We start from the raw sequence: 17,852 nt of genomic DNA, 5'->3' as shown, positions 1-17,852 counted from the left end.
AATGTTTCACGTGACTTTTCTGGTACCCAATAGGGTCGCTTGAAACCTCGATAGAGGAGTAGGGTATATCTGCAGAGCCGCAAGCCCAACGAGAGGAGGGTACAACATTATTATTATTATAAAAAACAGCGGTGATGCGGTATTCAGCCTACTCTGCGGTGGCCGTGATGTAACAGCGATACCGCGGTAATGCGGTAATCGCGGCAGCTCTACCCATCCCTACCTCCCACGCGTTACGCTTCACCAATGAGTCCTCGCTGCCAGGTGAAAAGAGAGCCACTGGCTGTCTCCGGCATGTGTCGGAGGAAGCATGTGGTGGACTTCAGGGTTCCCTTGTACCGACCAGTAGGAGGAACATGCGCACAACAACCAGGTAGGGGAGGGGGGGAATTGGCATAACGACTAAATTGGGACAGGGAGAAAAATAGAAAAAATCAGGCGGAGAAAAAGAGGATTATTTTTTTTTTTTTTAATAGTATATTTTTAAAATTTTACAGATACCGATAATTTCCTATATTACATTTGAATGCCAATATCGGACATCTCTTAACAACAATCCAGTGGGATGGGATATTCACCAGGGCTGTGTGCACCTCCTGTACCACAGGGCAGCTGAAACGCACCAAGTGCGAAATAGACGTGGAGACGCCGGACTCCATCCTGGTGAACACCAACCTGCGGGCGATCATCAACAAACACACCTTCTCGGTCCTGCCGCCCGACTGCCAGCAGAGGCTGCTCAGACTGCTGCCCGAGGTCGACCAGCAGGTGGGTTCCAGAACCAGAACCAGAACCCTAACCCTAACCCTAACCCTGCCCCCGACTGCCAGCAGAGGCTGCTCAGACTGCTGCCTCAGGTCGACCAGCAGGTGGCTCCAGAACCATACGTCGGACGTTTAGTCATTTAGCCGACGCTTGTATCCAAAGTGACGTACAGATTGTGAACGACGAGTCGGCAGGAAGGGGTACATCTCTGGGAGCTAAAGGTCGGTGGCATTGTCCGACAAATACAGTGTCGAACCTGAGTGTTACACATGGTAGTATTGACATATTAGTATAGTAGCATAGTACATAGTAGATAGACGGGGGTGACGGTAGCTCAGGAGGTAGAATTGTAAAGCGCTATGGATAAAAGAGCTATATAAATGCACCACTTGATAGGTAGTAGTAGTATAGGTGTTGCAGCATAGTACGTAGTAGATGGTAGTATAGACATATTAGCATGATAATAGGTAGTAGTATAAGTATAGTAGTAAGGTACATAGTAGTATTCTTTTATTTTATTTTATATATAATTCATGTATTTTTTTATTTATATGAAGTCTCACATTAAGCTTGTTTCAGACATAGGCGTAGTTGTATATAGGGACGCTAGGGGCATGTCCCTACCAAAGCCACAGAAACACAAATGGTCCCTACCAAAAGGACGCAGAGTGAAAACTGTAGTTTTAGTTGTTCTAATTCACAACATGCAAAACGGAGCCTTTTTATCTTTTGCGAAAGTGTCGGTCAAATGCATCGGTTCAGGAGAAACGGCTCAGGATCATCTGATGCTCTTTGTAGCTCAAAAAACTGTATTTACGCTGAAATTAGTAAAATAATATATATATCGGTGTCTCTACCAAAGCTCAAATCAAACCTGTGTACGCCAAACCTGGGTGAGATAGTACTTGCAAATTATTCGTACCATTTCCCATACAGAAATGAACAATAGTAAAACTAGTGTTCCTGTGATTTTCTTTTTTCATACACACCAATTACTATAGAAATACTATGGTATAACTATGGGAGGTGTTTGAGGTCAAGAAGGGTAATGTGATTAATTGTGTAAAGAAATTATGCGTTAAGATTTTCAAATTAATCTAAATAATGTATGCATTAATGGTGCTATGGATAACATTCATCCACTAGATGTCACACTACACCTCCCCCCTTTTGGGGGGGTTAGTACCATCGAGTAAGAGCCAACCAACTAAGTTCAGATCAAACTATCAAATTAGGCTTTGTATATCAAATATGAATCAGGATCCTGCGAATGTCTGCCCTATTTCTCACAAAAGATGTTGACAGAAACATATTTTAGGTTAAACTTTGGGTTGAAAGAGAGAAAGTTAACAAGCAAGGAAGCCGTCATTTTCTTTTTGAACATGGGAGCAGCGAAACTAGCGCTTTGAAACTTACGGTTTGAGAAATCGTCACATTTTTCGTTGATTTCTCAGCAACCGAGCAATTGATCAGTAAACTGATTTCACCGTTGAAAGAAATCAGCGTGAAGTGTACGTGTTTAGCTAGTAGCTAGCGTTTCAGTCACTCAGTGCTGTTTTGAGAAATCATAATGTGACATGCAGACTGTTTGAGAAATCATAAAAAATATGTGATGTGCAGATTTCTGGTTGGACAGACAGAGATAAACACAACATTAATTTTGCACCAATTTTTTTATAATGATAAATTAATTTATTAATAATCAGTAATTTTCTGGGGGGGGTGGGGGGCAATACTTTTATTCCACACCTTTCTTTTTATTATATTTTTTAAAGATTTTTATACATAGAATACTCCACACCTTTCTAAAATCTCTGTGCATGTATTATTATAATTTTGAATTAATTAATTGTAAAATTATAATTTTACATTTTTTAGGTGCGGCCGGGTGGCGCAGCGGTCTAAGTGCTCGTCACCAACACGTGAGACACCGGTATCGAATCCGGCTGTCAGCGTTGCCTCCGGCTTGGGCCGGCCGTCATACTGTCGATTACCAGTCGATGGGGTGGTAATTTGGTCGTTGTAAACAGCGACTCCTACAGGTCGGTCAGGGCGCCTGCACAGCAAGGACAGGAGATGTCGAGGGTAGTGTGAGCCTCTCGCACGTTACACCTCGCCAATGAGAGTCCGCGCTGGCTGACTCTGCATGTATCGGAGGGGACATGCGATAGATTCTTCAACCCTCCCTACGACCGACCAGTGGGGGGCACATGCGAGCAACGATCAAGACAGGGGAGGGGGGAATTGGCACGACTAAAATTGGGATGGAAGAAAAAACAAAAAAAGAAGAAAAAGTGGATAATTTTTTTTTTATATATTGCCAGCCCCAGTTATTATAACATGTGTATGTATGTGGTCCCCAGGCCTGTATGGAGGGCCTTCTGAAGGTCACCAGCTCTGCCTTGAACAACGAGTTCTTCACATCAGCAGCTCAGTCCTGGAAGGAGAGGCTGGCTGAGGGTAAGTGACCTGGAGCTTTCCAAGCTTCAGTCGCTGCCATGGTAATCAATGCCAAAATCACTATTCCAATGCTTCCTTTTCTTGATTTTTGGTTTGTTATTTTGTAATATTTTTTTACCACTCCAAAGAATTGCCTACATCAGCATAAGAAAAACAAAAGCGCTGTCGCAACCCCGCCCTTCAAACCAAGGAAACAACGATCAAGGGAGAATAATTCAGCAACTCCTTGGAGGCCGATGGATGTTGTATATCAAATAATGCTCTTTATTCATTAGTTTTTTTACGTTGATCATCTTTATTTGATTTATTCAATTTTTTTACACCATTTATTTTTTACACCTCCCTCTCGCTCGGCTCTTTCTTAAAATTTTATGAATAAAGAGCATTATTTTTAGAACATGGCCTCCAAAGAGTTGCTGAATTCATCTCCCTACAACAGCTGTGAGAAACCCAACATTCATTTTGAAAATCAGAATTCTGTTAGTTCAATTCAATTCCTCTCAAAGTCTTATATGCACGGTTCCTGCTGGATCCTAAAAAGTCTTACATTTAATAATCTGAATTTTAGGACTTAAAAAGGTCTTAAATGTGATTTTGATAGTTTAAAAATGTTTTATTAGATCAAGAAGTTACTTCTATGTTGCGATAACTCTGTATCATGTTTAATTGTGTTTGTGGGAAATGTCCGGGCTGCAAAGTAAGCAGTACGATAATATGGAATATTCAGTTCCAGAAAGAATTACTTCTTTCATAGTAATTTCCCTTCTTACTTTTTTAGCTTGTAGGGCCGTGAAATAGCTATTCAATTCTATTCAGAATGGTCTTTAACACTTTGAGTGCCAGCCACGAGAAATCTCGTTAGTTCATGCCATGCGTTGAGTGCCAAGAACGAGAAATCTCGTTATTTAATTGTTATTTTTTTTATTATCGATTTCCATTCATTTTTCATCAATCTAGCCTCACGTTACCAGTGGGGATCTATCTGAGCTCGAACAGGGAAAATACCGCCCCTATCGTCTCTCCGGATGGTATTGCACCCATTGGATTGGACTGAATGAAATGGATGGGAAAAAAAGAGTCCGGAATCCACATTTTACTTGTCAGGCAAGTAACCGGAGACGGTACCAGTCATTGCCCACCCTCAGAACAGCGTGGAATATGTGTTACCAGTACCCAGCGTTGGATCAATAAACGCGATCGATATTTGGACTGGCGATCAGGAATTGGAATAATCTTTTTGGAGAACATCTGATCTGAGGTAAGGAATCTATTTTACCAGTCTTGGGATAATCAGAGCGCTTTTCACCTATATCTCAACTAGGGATGGGTACCGAATTCGGTACTTTTGAGGTACCGAACCGAAACACGTCGGTACTACCGAGTATCGATTCAAGTGAGATACAAAAAAAAATAAAAATGTACCTTTTTTCTTTTCATGTCAACGTTCACACGCACAATATATGCTTACCTAGGATTTGACTTGATTCAACAACAAAGCAGTCGGAGGAGCAATGGCAAGCCGAAATCTGTCGAAATTGTAGTTATTTGAAGTTTGGATTTCTTTTTCACGACTGAGGTAGGTAAATTAAATTTCTTGAGACTAAAGTACCGAAAAAAGGTACCGTTGGGTACCGGTATCGATTCACAGGTACCGGTACCGTATCGGTTCAAATGTGAAAGGTACCCATACCTAATCTCAACGTGTATGTGTGTGTGCTGATCAGGAAATAAGATAATAGATTTTTCAGCCCGCTTCTCTAGCGTGCATAAGTACACATATACTATCGATAATCTAGTGTTTATTTGAAATCGATTTATAAATAGGCCGAAAAATTACAACGTGTTTTGTGTATTCCAGTAAAGCGAGATTCCTGCAGAATCTTTTATTTTTTTCGGGAAGTTAAAAAAAAACGAGCGTTTTTCAAAATGGTATAAAACGGAAATGAACCGATTAAAAAAAAAAAAACAATCCGTTTCAACAATGTTGACTGGAAACAAGTCATTGATAAGCGACGGGCGTATTAGACACATAGCCATATTTTAAGATATAGTTTATGCGTTCGCAAATGTGATCGCCCTCCCATTGACTACAGCGCTGGCAGTCGAGCATTATTTCTGGCGCCCCCTGCTGGCACTCAAAGTGTTAAAGGGTCTTAATTTGAACTTGTTCCCATTTCCGAACGGCTAATGTGTTTAAATAGAATAGGTGTTGTGTCGTGTGTCCATTCATTTCACTGTTTGATTCTACTTCTCTGTTCCTTCCTCCCAGGTGAATTCACTCCAGAGCTGCAGCTTAGGATGCGGCAGGAAATCGAGAAGGAGAAGAAAGTGGAACTTTGGAAGGAGGCCTTCTTCGAGAGCTACTACGGTGAAAAGTAAGGAAGATGATTGGAATTGAAACTATTATGATTTTTATTTAGATTTTTATTTTCGAACAAGTATAAAAACAAAAATATATCTGTTCATTTGACATACAAAAGATAATAATAAAAAATACAACAAAAAGAGAAACGGATAAACAAATCATAGTTCACCCTGTTCGAAAAAGGAGTAGAAAGAAGTACCGGTATACACTTTTTAAAATTCCCACCCCTATTTAACTATCACAAATTATAATTGAATCTATTGTTAATTGTATGTATAAACGCTGTATCTCTATACAATCCAATACATTTATATATAAATACATTTATATAAATATACCTATAAACATGTAATATATCATATATATATATATACTAAATAAATACCATATGACAGGGGTGGCCAACCAGTCAGAGACTAAGAGCCACAAAAATTACTGTGGTACCACAAAGAGCCACACCATATACCAGCGTTTCTCAACCTTTTCTTTTTCAGTCACGGCACCCTTCATGTTTAGGTCTCACCCTCTGGCCTCTGAAGTTGCTAATGTCTTTTTTATTTGGGCCTCACAGGGTTAAAAGTACCCTGTGAGACCCACGGTTGCAAAATTACAAAATCACTTTTAGCCATTTAAAAAAATAATGTTTATTTAAAAAATGTTAAGCACATGTATAGTCAATTGGTCCTGTTGTTCAGCCTCACAATGCTATTTGATAGTAAATGTGTTTATATGTCCCACCCTCTGGCCTCTGAAGTTGCTAATGTCTTTTTAATTTGGGCCTCACAGGGTTAACCTCTTAAGCCCGAGATATACAGTAAAAGTGTATATTTTCAGCATTACGTTTGTTTACCAATGCTTTTAATTGTTATTTGTGAAATATAAGATTATAGAAATCGCAGGGCATTGAGTCGGAAACCGGCGCATATTGACATGAGGAAGTGGCACAGCCAAAAGTTAGTGTAGTCTTTTGAAGGAAGAGACTCAGGGCTTTCGAATTTCGAAAAACTACCCTACCCAGCTCACACCAGCCCCTGTCAATCATCTGACTTCTGGATAAACTTTTTTATTTCTCTTATTTTTTGGGATTATCTCCCACAAACCTGAACGTTATTGCCATAAAACAGAACGCAATTCGTTTCTCTACCTTTCTGTGAACGTCTTGCAAAAAAACTGTGTTGCAATACGATGAAAAATGGTGGAGAAATTTACATTATAAAAAAGATGGCAGAATTCAGTACTGTATCTACAAAACCTTCTGTTTAATCATCTTCCCTTTATTCATTTGCTTAGATTTTTCAGGTTGGTCAATTTTAGCATGGTGTTATTCACAGTCAAAGATAATATATATATATTTTTAATAGAATTGATATTCTCCTTTGGTTCATTACAATTTACTCAAGCCTAGTAACAGACACACTATTTCTGACACTGATCCATATATGTCCCTAGATTCAGATACCAAGAACATGCCATTGTAAAAAAAAAAATTTAAATGTTTATTCTACGTCCTTATGGAAAAAAAACATTTTTTTTTATTTATTTTTTTTATGGATGCCGCGGGTTGGCCACCCCTGCCATATGATATACATAATTTATTTTATTTTATTTAACTTCTGTATGAAAGTGCTATACAAATAAAGTTATTATTTACATTCTTACACATACTCCCAATCAACACACTTCCTCTTCCAGATACCCTTTTAAGAAAGATTTGTTTGTACATCTTTTTAAACTGATTTATGTGTGTACTCTGTTTTAGCTCTAACTCCAGACTGTTCCACAAGTCCACTATTAAAAGTCTGCCTGGAATAAAAGCAGTCAACAGTTTTTATAATAATGGATGATAAAGGGGCACTTCTAACAAAAAAAGTTATTTTGCACATAATCTTACACAAAACTCCAAACAGTTTTGCACACATTAATTTAGTTTGACAGTTATTGAGAGTACATGAGTGGATATGAATTTGAATATGGCCACCAGTGATCGGGGACACTGAGTCCTTGTGTTGTGCCGTCACAGCACCATGAAACGATAAGGTAGCAGACCCTATAAGACAACGTGTTGCTATTTTTCTATCTACATAATTTCACGGAGCTGTAATTAATACAAGGATTCAAGGTCCCGGGTGACATCACTGATGACCACATTCAAAGAGTTTTTGGACGTGTGTGAGATTTTGTGCAAAATAAATCGGCCTTGTTTTTGGGTGAAGTGCCACTTTTAACATGTTTTTTGAGTCACGAACGAGTGAGTAGGAGGTAAGAGATGATTACTTTTGAGCTGCAGGTCACTGCGAACCAGAACACCGCCCTTGTCTCTCCAAGTGACCCTGTACTCTAGGTGTAGAAAACCTGTCTGTCATTGAGTAAGTACGTTCCATCATTTGTCGGGCGAAAGGTCGAAGACAAGAATATTGATTCCCAAGAACTCAAGAGCTAATTTCAGTCCCAATAAGGGGCTACAGTGGCTCGGGAGGTAGAGCAGTCGTCTGGCAATCTGTCCGATTCCCGCTCCTCCCGGGCAGCGTGTCGATGTGTCCTTGAGCAAGACACTTAACCCCTAATTGCTCCCGATGAGCAGGTTGGCACCTTGCATGGTCGCCTCCGCCGTCGGTGTGTGAATGTGTGAGTGAGTGGGTCAAATGTGAGGAACAAATTGTAAAGCGCTTTGGATAAAAGCACTATATAAAAATGCAGCCATTTACCATTTACCATAAAACATTTTGTGTGTGTGGGGGGGGGGGGGGGGGGTAATTTGTCATCAAACACTGTTCTCATAGTTTTTATTATGGATTTTTCCACCTCTATGTCAAACAACGAATTACCAAGCAACATTAATAGAGATTAGAGAGTGGTTATAATTTTAGAGGGACATTAGCTTTAAAACAACCTTACAGTTTGTGGGGCATCACTCTGGAGTGGTCTGGATGGGAGTATAAAATTAAGCAATAATATCAATACCAATTTAAAGGCGGCTATAAACAAGCACTTATGGACACATGAGAGAGAGGAGCTTGAGCAGTAATGTGACTGCTGCCTAATATATATATTTTCTCATTTGGATATTTGTATATATAAAAAACTATTTTTATTACATTTTTCATTATTTGTTATATTATTTTTCTTATTTTATTATAATGTAAAATACTGTAAGGAAGGGGCAGGGCTTGATCATTTTTTTCTTTTTCTTTTTTTTACTGTTTACTGTCCCTTCTCGAACACTTATTGAACTGTATGGAAATAGTCTTTGACTATTTACCTTTTTAGTTTTTTAAAACTCTATGTTCGAGACAAATAAAAATCAAACAATGAAAAAGAAAACCGTTCAGGACAGATGGAATTCTAATTTTGTTTGTACACCTCTCTCTCTCTCTCTCTCTGTCTCTCTCTCTCTCTCTCCTCTGTCTCTCTCTCTCTCTCTCCTCTCTGTCTCTCTCTCTCTCTCTCTCTCGTCCTCCCCTCCTCCCCTCCATCTTCCTCTCCTCCGTAGCTCCGGGCTCAGCCGTGAGGAGTCCAGAGAGCTGACCGAGGCTGATCTGCATCACCGGGACCCCCCCCCCGCCCGGCCCCGGCCCCCCCCCCAGGCACCGCAGGAGGCTTCCAGGGGCCCCAGGGAGGGCAGCCAGTGTGCCGCCGCCGCCGCCAGAGACTCCAGGACGACAGCGACGTCGCAGCCGGAGCCCCAGAAGCTGCAGCAGCGCAGGGAGTCCGAGCGGCCCGCCATGGAGCCCATGAGGACACGCCGCGCCCAGTACGCCGAGGACCGCAGGCTGAGCAGGACCCTGTCGTCGGGGCAACCGCCGCCCGTGGCAGCGCCAGTACCAGTGGCAGCGCCAGTGGTAGTACCAGTGACAGCACCAGTGGCAGCGCCATTACCAGTGGTAGCGCCAGTACCAGTGGTAGTACCAGTACCAGTGGTAGTACCAGTACCAGTGGTAGTACCAGTACCAGTGGTAGCACCAGTACCAGTGGCAGCGCCATTACCAGTGGTAGCACCAGTACCAGTGGTAGTACCAGTGGCAGCGCCATTACCAGTGGCAGCGCCATTACCAGTGGTAGCACCAGTACCAGTGGTAGTACCAGTGGCAGCGCCATTACCAGTGGTAGCACCAGTACCAGTGACGGCACCAGTACCAGTGGTAGTACCAGTGGCAGCGCCATTACCAGTGGTAGCACCAGTACCAGTGACGGCACCAGTACCAGTGGTAGTACCAGTGGTAGTACCAGTACCAGTGGTAGTACCAGTGGTAGTACCAGTACCAGTGGTAGTAACAGTACTAGTGGTAGCACCAGTACCAGTGGTAGCACCAGTACCAGTGACGGCACCAGTACCAGTGGTAGTACCAGTACCAGTGGTAGCACCAGTACCAGTGGTAGTACCAGTGGCAGCACCAGTACCAGTGGTAGCACCAGTACCAGTGGTAGCACCAGTACCAGTGGTAGTACCAGTACCAGTGGTAGCACCAGTACCAGTGGTAGTACCAGTACTAGTGGTAGCACCAGTACCAGTGGTAGTACCAGTACCAGTGGTAGCACCAGTACCAGTGGTAGTACCAGTACCAGTGACGGCACCAGTACCAGTGGCAGCACCAGTAGTAGTACCAGTACCAGTGGTAGCACCAGTACCAGTGGTAGTACCAGTACCAGTGGTAGCACCAGTACCAGTGACGGCACCAGTACCAGTGGTAGTACCAGTGGTAGTACCAGTATCAGTGGTAGCACCAGTACTAGTGGTAGCACCAGTACCAGTGGTAGTACCAGTACCAGTGGTAGCACCAGTACCAGTGGTAGTACCAGTACCAGTGGTAGCACCAGTACCAGTGGTAGTACCAGTGGTAGCACCAGTACCAGTAGTAGCACTAGTACCAGTGGTAGTACCAGTGACAGTGACAGTGACAGTACCAGCACCAGTACCAGTGGCGGCACCAGTGGTTGAGAAGCAAGTCGAGGGGATCGCGCCTGAAAAAGAGAAACCAGTTGCAGCGAAGGAGGAGAAAACCGAACCCCGCCGCTCTCCTCTCGGTGCCGGCGCTGAGTTGGAGGCGGCCCGGCGGCCGGTGTCTGCTGCGGAGAAGCCCGTTCCGGAAAACCCAGTTACCCCGGCAGTTAGGCTCGCCGCCTCCTCCTCCTCCCCCTCCCCCTCCCCCGAGCCGCCGAAGAGGAAGTCTTCCGATGAGGCGGAGGGCGAGCGGTCTCCGGCGAAGAGACCCCGTGTCTCCTCCGTGTCTCCCCCGGCGTCCTCCATGCCGAGCCCCGCCCCCACGTTCACCTCTGCGAATCAGAGAGTGCCTCCGCTCAAGGTGAGTGAACCATCATTAATGTGTATTAGGGGTGTAACGGTACACAAAAACCACGGTTCGGTACGTACCTCGGTTTTGAAGGCAAGGTTCGGTACAGGTTTTTGGTACAGTGCGGGAAAGTTTGGCTTTCCGTGTTCCACTCAGGGGTGATGTACAGGGCTGTACGCTAAGCTTTTTCACCTCCAGAGCACACACACACACGGCTCCAAGCTGCTCTGACATCACCGCCTGCACCAACAATGTACCACAACGGCCCGGTGCTTGACAGCTTACACCAGCCATAGTGCAACTGCGCCACCGTGTGTCATAAACGGTAACGGACATAGTAACAGAGCAACATGCTCTTGGTGATACGAAAATAGCGTGTATTTAATAATTACAGCGGCAATTGAATGAATGAGTGCATATTAAAAATCAGCGTTTTAACATTGAAGTCAATGAGAACACAAAAAAAGTGCTAAGGTTTTTGTGAGGCTAAAGTGTATAACTTCTTTTTTAGAGGTATTCTAATGATGATCCTTTTATATATTGAATATATATCAAAGATGACCAATCTGACCCAATTTCATGACATAATAATCAACACAGCCATCGTTGTACACAGAAACACAAATGAATATAGGCAAAAAACACGAAATATTTGCTAAGGGGGCAGAAGGACAAGAAACTCTACATACCTTTGTTTCACAATGAAAATTGCTTTATAAATAAAATGAATTATTATTATTGTAAATAACCCCATGAAAGGTTTATTATTTTTATGGGTAATTACCCGCTTCATATTTGTGATGTTACTGGTTTCAGGGTGTGCCTAAAGTGATCAATGTGTTGGGCTGTTTATAGAGATATATGCCAATTAATGTTTATGTATATCCGGGACTTTTTTTATAAGAATTGAGAGGCCTACTACGGTATTTGTATATGTGACCTTTATTTTGAAAACCGCGTTGCGACGCAACCTTGTTTAAGTTTGCGCTTTTGACAGTGAAATGTTCAGTTCAACTTAGCTCGAAGGAAAGACTAATCAAAAAGCTTTAATTGACCCGTATGAGGCTCTTACGGTAGGACTTTGATTGTTTATAGAAGAGGAATGTAATACTATGCAAAACGAGAAATAAACAGTGATTTTACCAGCAGTAAGTTGCAAGCCACTTTCATACGGGGACAATTATTAGTATTATCTTATTTGCATATTGTCTCATTATTAGATAGATAGGTTGATACTTTATTGATCCCCGGAGGGAAATTTAAGTAGACAGTATTTAAGTATTGAAAAACGTCCTAATAGTGGGCGACTCACCTAATACATGGCTGAACGTTAGAAGTGTGTCCCCGTCATTGTAATCATCACTGCCAGATCCAACTTAATTTAATCGGCTATGGTCTCTTATCATCTCTCCACATCGGACGTGGTTGTCATAAGATGGACTGATATCCGCTCCGTTCTTCTTGCAGAGCAAAATTAGCGGCTTAAACTTATTGAAAGGAAGTTCTTCTTTGGCGATGCAATAGCCCACATTCAGTTTCGATTAGATTGTTCACTAGGAATTATGGGATTTGGTGTTGGATGTATGGACTCTACGCAGACGGGACATGGTATTTAATCGCACGATGGACTACAACTACCAAGTATAATAGCGCGGCCCAGATTCACTTCACAGTACACGCAGCTACGCAGTAAATTCATTCATCGCGACAGATTTTTTTCATAGCACCGCAACATTATGTCGCACTGTACAGCCCTGGTTGTAGGCTAATGTTTTTAAAAAAAAATCCGATTTGTATGGATTAATTTAGGAGTGAAATGCGAAGGAAGGGTTGAAATCACTACTCGCAAGGTTGCCCCCAAATATAATTGACCACTCGCACGGGCCAAATTAAGGGGCAATTTGCGATAACCTCGTTGCAGTGTACAGCCCTGATGTAGTGTGCAGTAACTAATTGTACTTGTAGGGCTGTCAACGAATATTCTGTATTGAAATTAATAATCGACTCGTAAAAAAAAAAATTATAATAATAATAATCATTATATTAGATTGTGAAAAAAACAGCCCCCGGTTAGTGGTTAACATACCGTTGTATTCGTTCGGTACACAGCCGTTCGGTACGGTACGGTACACACTGAAACGGTTCAGTACGGATACATGGACCTTTACACCCCTAGTGTGTATGAATCAGAGTGTGTCTCTGCTCCAGGTGAGTGAACCATCATTAATGTGTATGAATCAGAGAGTGTCTCTGCTCCAGGTGAGTGAACCATCATTAATGTGTATGAATCAGAGAGTGTCTCTGCTCCAGGTGAGTGAACCATCATTAATGTGTATGAATCAGAGAGTGTCTCTGCTCCAGGTGAGTGAACCATCATTAATGTGTATGAATCAGAGAGTGTCTCTGCTCCAGGTGAGTGAACCATCATTAATGTGTATGAATCAGAGAGTGCCTCTGCTCAAGGTGAGTGAACCATCATTAATGTGAATGACGGATGTATTTCTCTGTGAATATATAATGTTTATACTGCGCCTTGTTTTTGTTGCTTCACAGATTCCAGTGTCACGAATTCTTCCTGTCCCTGTGTCGCTGAGCCAGGTCTTCCCCAGGACGGCCCTCCCCGCCGCCCCCCTCAGCAGTCCGGGCCGCACTGGCGCCCGCACGCTGGCCGACATCAAGGCCAAAGCCCAGCTGGCACGGGCGCAAAGGGTTGCAGCCGCAGGGGCAAACGCGTCTAAGGCTGCGGTTCCAGGCCCGGGGGGAGGCGGTGGAGAACAGGCCCGCCCGCCGCCCAGCCCCAGGCCGGCATCCCCACAGCCATCCACTAGGGTACCGGCCACCGGGTGGAGCGGCCAGGCCGGCGCACATCCTCCGTCGTCCGACCCCTCTGGTCCCCTGAACCTGAGCCGGTCTCGGACCTTCCTGAACGCAGCTCCGCACGACGTGCAAAAGACTTCATCTCAGCCGGCTCTCCGGTCCGGGTGCGCTCCCAGCACGGGGCAGGAACTCACCTCGTGTGCGATGTCATCGTCCGCCAGGGCCGGCGGCTCCTGTATCCCCGCGAACAACCCGCTCGTCACGCAGCTCCTCCAAGGCGAGGAGGTTCCCCCGGAGCAGATCCTGCCTAAGCCGCTGGCCAAGGTGGAGGTGGTCATGGTGGCGGCCTTACCGTCTGCCAGTAAGGGAAAGATATCAAACTCAGCCACTCGAGCCGGCGGTGAGCACAGATCCGAGAGGCCACTCTCTCACCCGCTTACGATGTCGGGTCGAGCCGGCGTTCTCGTAGAGTTCCCACGGCAGCAAAGGGAAATGCCAAACAAGGAGACTCAGGAGCAGATCCTCCAGGCTTTGATGCAGAGGACAACGCAGCAGAACCAGCCTTACGGAGGCGGCATGGGGCCTCGTCAGCCGCCTCCCCAGTACGCACCGCCCCGGTATCAACTGGGGCGTGCCGAGGAACCGAGCCAGGACCGGCCCCGGTTCCCAGCGGGCTTCGCCGCGGGTCGGAAGCGGATGCCGAGGCCCGCCATGACGGGACACTACCTCCTCAACGTGTCCACGTACGGCCGGGGGGGCTCCGAGAGCAGCCGCAGGGCCTACCCACCGTCGGTCATCCCCAACACCTCCAACCTGAAGAGGGAGGAGAGCGCGGAAGGAGGAGGAGAAGAGGCCGGGGGGGCGAAGGACGAGGATCATCCCTCTCCCCGCTCTCCTCCTCCCGCCGTTAAGATCGAGCAGGAGGGATACTCTATATCGAGGGGAGGCGACGAGGCGCCGCCGGGCTTCCAGCTCCACCGCTCCTCCAGGGTGAAGACGGAGCCTCTTCTTCCCACGTCGGGCTGCTGCGGCTCGGACGGGGAGGACGGCGGCGACGCGAGAGCCAAAGAAACCGGAAACCCCTTCTTTTCCCAGTTGCACCGGTTGCCGCGGCACCACCCCGAACGCCGCGGCAGTCACCAAGGAAACTCCGAGCCATATCTGTCGCCGCCCCCCACCCCCACCGGGTACCAGCGTCCGCCTTCCCTTCAGACCCAGAGGACGCCGCCGGAAGGCATCAGCCGGGAGACGGTGGTGGGCTCGTGCTACGGGGGCACCATCAGCGTGTCCGTGCCCCACACCGGCTCCCCCTCCTCGGGGGCCGACGGGCGCGTCATGTCCTTCTCGGTGACCGTCACGACCGTCCCCGCTGGCCACCACCACGGCGGCGGCCAGGACGAGCCGTCGTCGCCTGAGGAGGAGGCCTTCCTGGAGGGTCCCGTCGTCATGATGGACGACGTCCAGTCCAAGTGCTACTGCAGGCTAAAGGCCATGATCGTGTGCAAGGGCTGCGGGGCCTTCTGCCACGACGACTGCGTCGGCCCCTCGAAACTCTGCGTTGCGTGTTTAGTGGTACGGTGATATGAGTTAATAATAAGAGAGACCGGATATCGTGTTTTTTGTTTTTTTCTTGTATCGCGACGAGGCCCTCGAAGCGGAAGCGGGGGCTCGTCCGGAGTCCGTTTTGCAAAGGGGCGAAGCACAACAGCCGTACTCCATCCAAGATGGCCAGCATCGTGGTTGCTATTGGGAAGGCAAGGATTAACACTGGATGAGCTATTGTTTCACCGTAATCTGAGAGAGAGGTTTGTTTTTGTGCAATTTTGGTAGTAACCTCGGTCAGTTTGATGCAAATCGGTCTAGTCTTTCAGATCATGTGACAATTGTAAAATCTGGCAATGTTTTGCACTTGGATAGGGTTATTGTGCTATATATATCTTTTTTAAAGATGTGTAGTTAAAAAAATTATTGAGAAAAGAAGAGGGAAAAATTTGTGTTGCTATTTTTGTAGAACATGACGACTGTGTTGTTGTGTTGTTAGTTGGACACTTTATCGTGGGGCCTGAGTTGTGATACTTATAGCTTATGGGCGAAAAAGGGCGTTAATGATAATCAGCGGTTGTACAGTACCTCCTCCTATTCCGCACTTACGCGCATGTGGCAGGGACCTGCAGCTCAAAGGTAACTATTTTATATACAACTGTATATTTACAGTGCTGAACACACTTAGATGTCAGATGTAGAGAGAAAATATATACTTTTAAATGATGAATGACTTTATAAAAATATATATATGTATATATATATATATATATATATATATGTTACAAGGATCGCACATCACCTTGTATTTTGCTAACAGTTACAGGGCGAAGCACTTGAAAAAAGAGAACCACCTGGTAGTAATAATGTACAGCACTCGACGCTCTAAACAGGATGGAAAGAAGAACCATGAAATAAAATGTGTTCCTATTTGAGGAGAGCGAGCGGAGGCCAAGATCTCGTCCTGCGTCCTGATTAAAGTACGGCTGTTATGCACATCCACCTCAGCCCCTGGTGCAGGACGATGTCCACCTCAGCCCCTGGTGCAGGACGACGTCCACCTCTGCCCCTGGTGCAGGACGAGAACCGTACGGGTCGAAATAAAGGTAGATCTGCACAAAGGTCAAAGGTCGGGGGCGGATCTGCCTTTTATTTTACTCTTGTTCTCCGTTTACTCAGATCCCCACTGTGTGAGCCAACGTTGCCTCCTCCAAAAAGCCTAGACGGGCAGATATCTTGTCCCGCGACGTGCATTTTCTCACCCTTTTTACGTCTGTAAAGGTGGAGTAAGACTTGCCCCCCATCTCTCACACCCTGTCCTCTTTTCTCAATCCAGGAAGGGGGGGGGGGGGGGGGGGATGAGTCAATTGGCGGTGATTAACAGTAAAAATTTGTGATGCACGATATATCGGCAACCGATATAGTAATTTTTTTACACATTGGTATCGGTCCGATATCAAGATAGGGCCGATGTTTTGGTCTTAAATAATTTCAAAATATCAGTCATTTCTGAAAATAAGTTACAAACGTTTTTTTTTTTTTTAAATGCGTTTTGGAAAATAGCTCTTTATTTGATTATCATAAAAAAGTGTTTTCTATACAGAGATATCGACATCGGTAAATATCGGTATCGGCCAGAACAGCGATATTAATATCGGCTATCGTTATCGGCCACAATTTTCACATCGGTGCATCACTAGTCAAAACACTCGAGGGAGAGAAGAAACTGGAGGCCATGGCAACGCTTCGTGTTGCGATACTTGAATTACAGGGTAAATTACTATGTAATAATGTAGAAATACTATTTTTTTTTTTTTAAACTTTGGCCATTCCCCTGGCTCTTTTATGTGTTTATCACATTTATACTGGTCAAGGATGACCGACAGAAACAGGCTGAAAGGGTTCAGATGGGGGGGAAGACACTCTGGGAAAGGCACGGCTGCAGTCGGGATTCGAACTCGCTAAGCCCCAGATCCGTGATGAGCACGGTTGTCCACGGCGCTGAAATAGCGCTTGCGGTACGTGGTGAGCTACTGGAGCTCCCCTAGAAATACTCTTTTTAAGTTATGTATCTATTTGTAATTACGGACAAGTGCGTTCTTGTCCTTACCGGATAATCACCAGGTAATTCCTGGGTTATTTCTATGTTATTGCACAGTAATAATTGCCCTGTAATCTGTGTACCTTTTTTGAAGCGTTACCAAGATAACCGTTCCTAGTTGTTTATCCGCCCCCCTTCGCCCCACACTGTAAATATTTGCTCATATTTTGCCTATAGCTATAGAATTCCACTTTCTCTTTTTTCTTTGTGTAGCACACCTTGCTTGAGCTCATTCAGCTGTTGGACTTGTTCCACTACGGCTCTGTACTGTGGAGAGAAGGTAACCGTTTGGGTTGTGATAAAACGCTAACCGCTGCACCGTCATGGAAGGATACCAGATCGCATCTATGCTAATACCAACGCAGTTGTGCGATTAGCGAATCTGATTGGCCACTGACGTTTCTGGTCATGTGACATGTGCGCCCAATAGCGTGACCAGCTGTGTCTTTGCCCATTTCCGCGTCGAACAGCCTGCAAAGCACCTGGCGTTCTATCGCCATGCTCTAAGACAAAC

The 17,852-nt window shown here is 45.0% G+C and overlaps 1 protein-coding gene across 1 annotated transcript in view; it reads left to right on the top strand.

Annotated features, from left to right (window-relative positions):
* The window catches only part of asxl2 (ASXL transcriptional regulator 2), a 40,243-nt gene extending 24,251 nt beyond the window's left edge, over positions 1-15,992 (top strand). The window contains exons 8-13 of the mRNA XM_084310311.1: positions 608-768; positions 3,129-3,225; positions 5,495-5,600; positions 9,081-9,552; positions 10,465-10,890; positions 13,432-15,992. Of these exons, the coding sequence (XP_084166437.1) occupies positions 608-768; positions 3,129-3,225; positions 5,495-5,600; positions 9,081-9,552; positions 10,465-10,890; positions 13,432-15,276 (3,107 nt within the window). The 3' untranslated portion in view covers positions 15,277-15,992. The remainder of the gene's footprint in view (positions 1-607; positions 769-3,128; positions 3,226-5,494; positions 5,601-9,080; positions 9,553-10,464; positions 10,891-13,431) is intronic.
* Positions 15,993-17,852: the final 1,860 nt, after the last annotated feature.

The sequence above is a fragment of the Notolepis coatsorum genome, assembly GCF_963971535.1.
Source record: "Notolepis coatsorum genome assembly, chromosome: 3".
Lineage (NCBI taxonomy): Eukaryota > Metazoa > Chordata > Actinopteri > Aulopiformes > Paralepididae > Notolepis > Notolepis coatsorum.
Note: the sequence above shows the minus strand (reverse complement) of the source record. Positions and strands in the feature narration are given on the sequence as shown.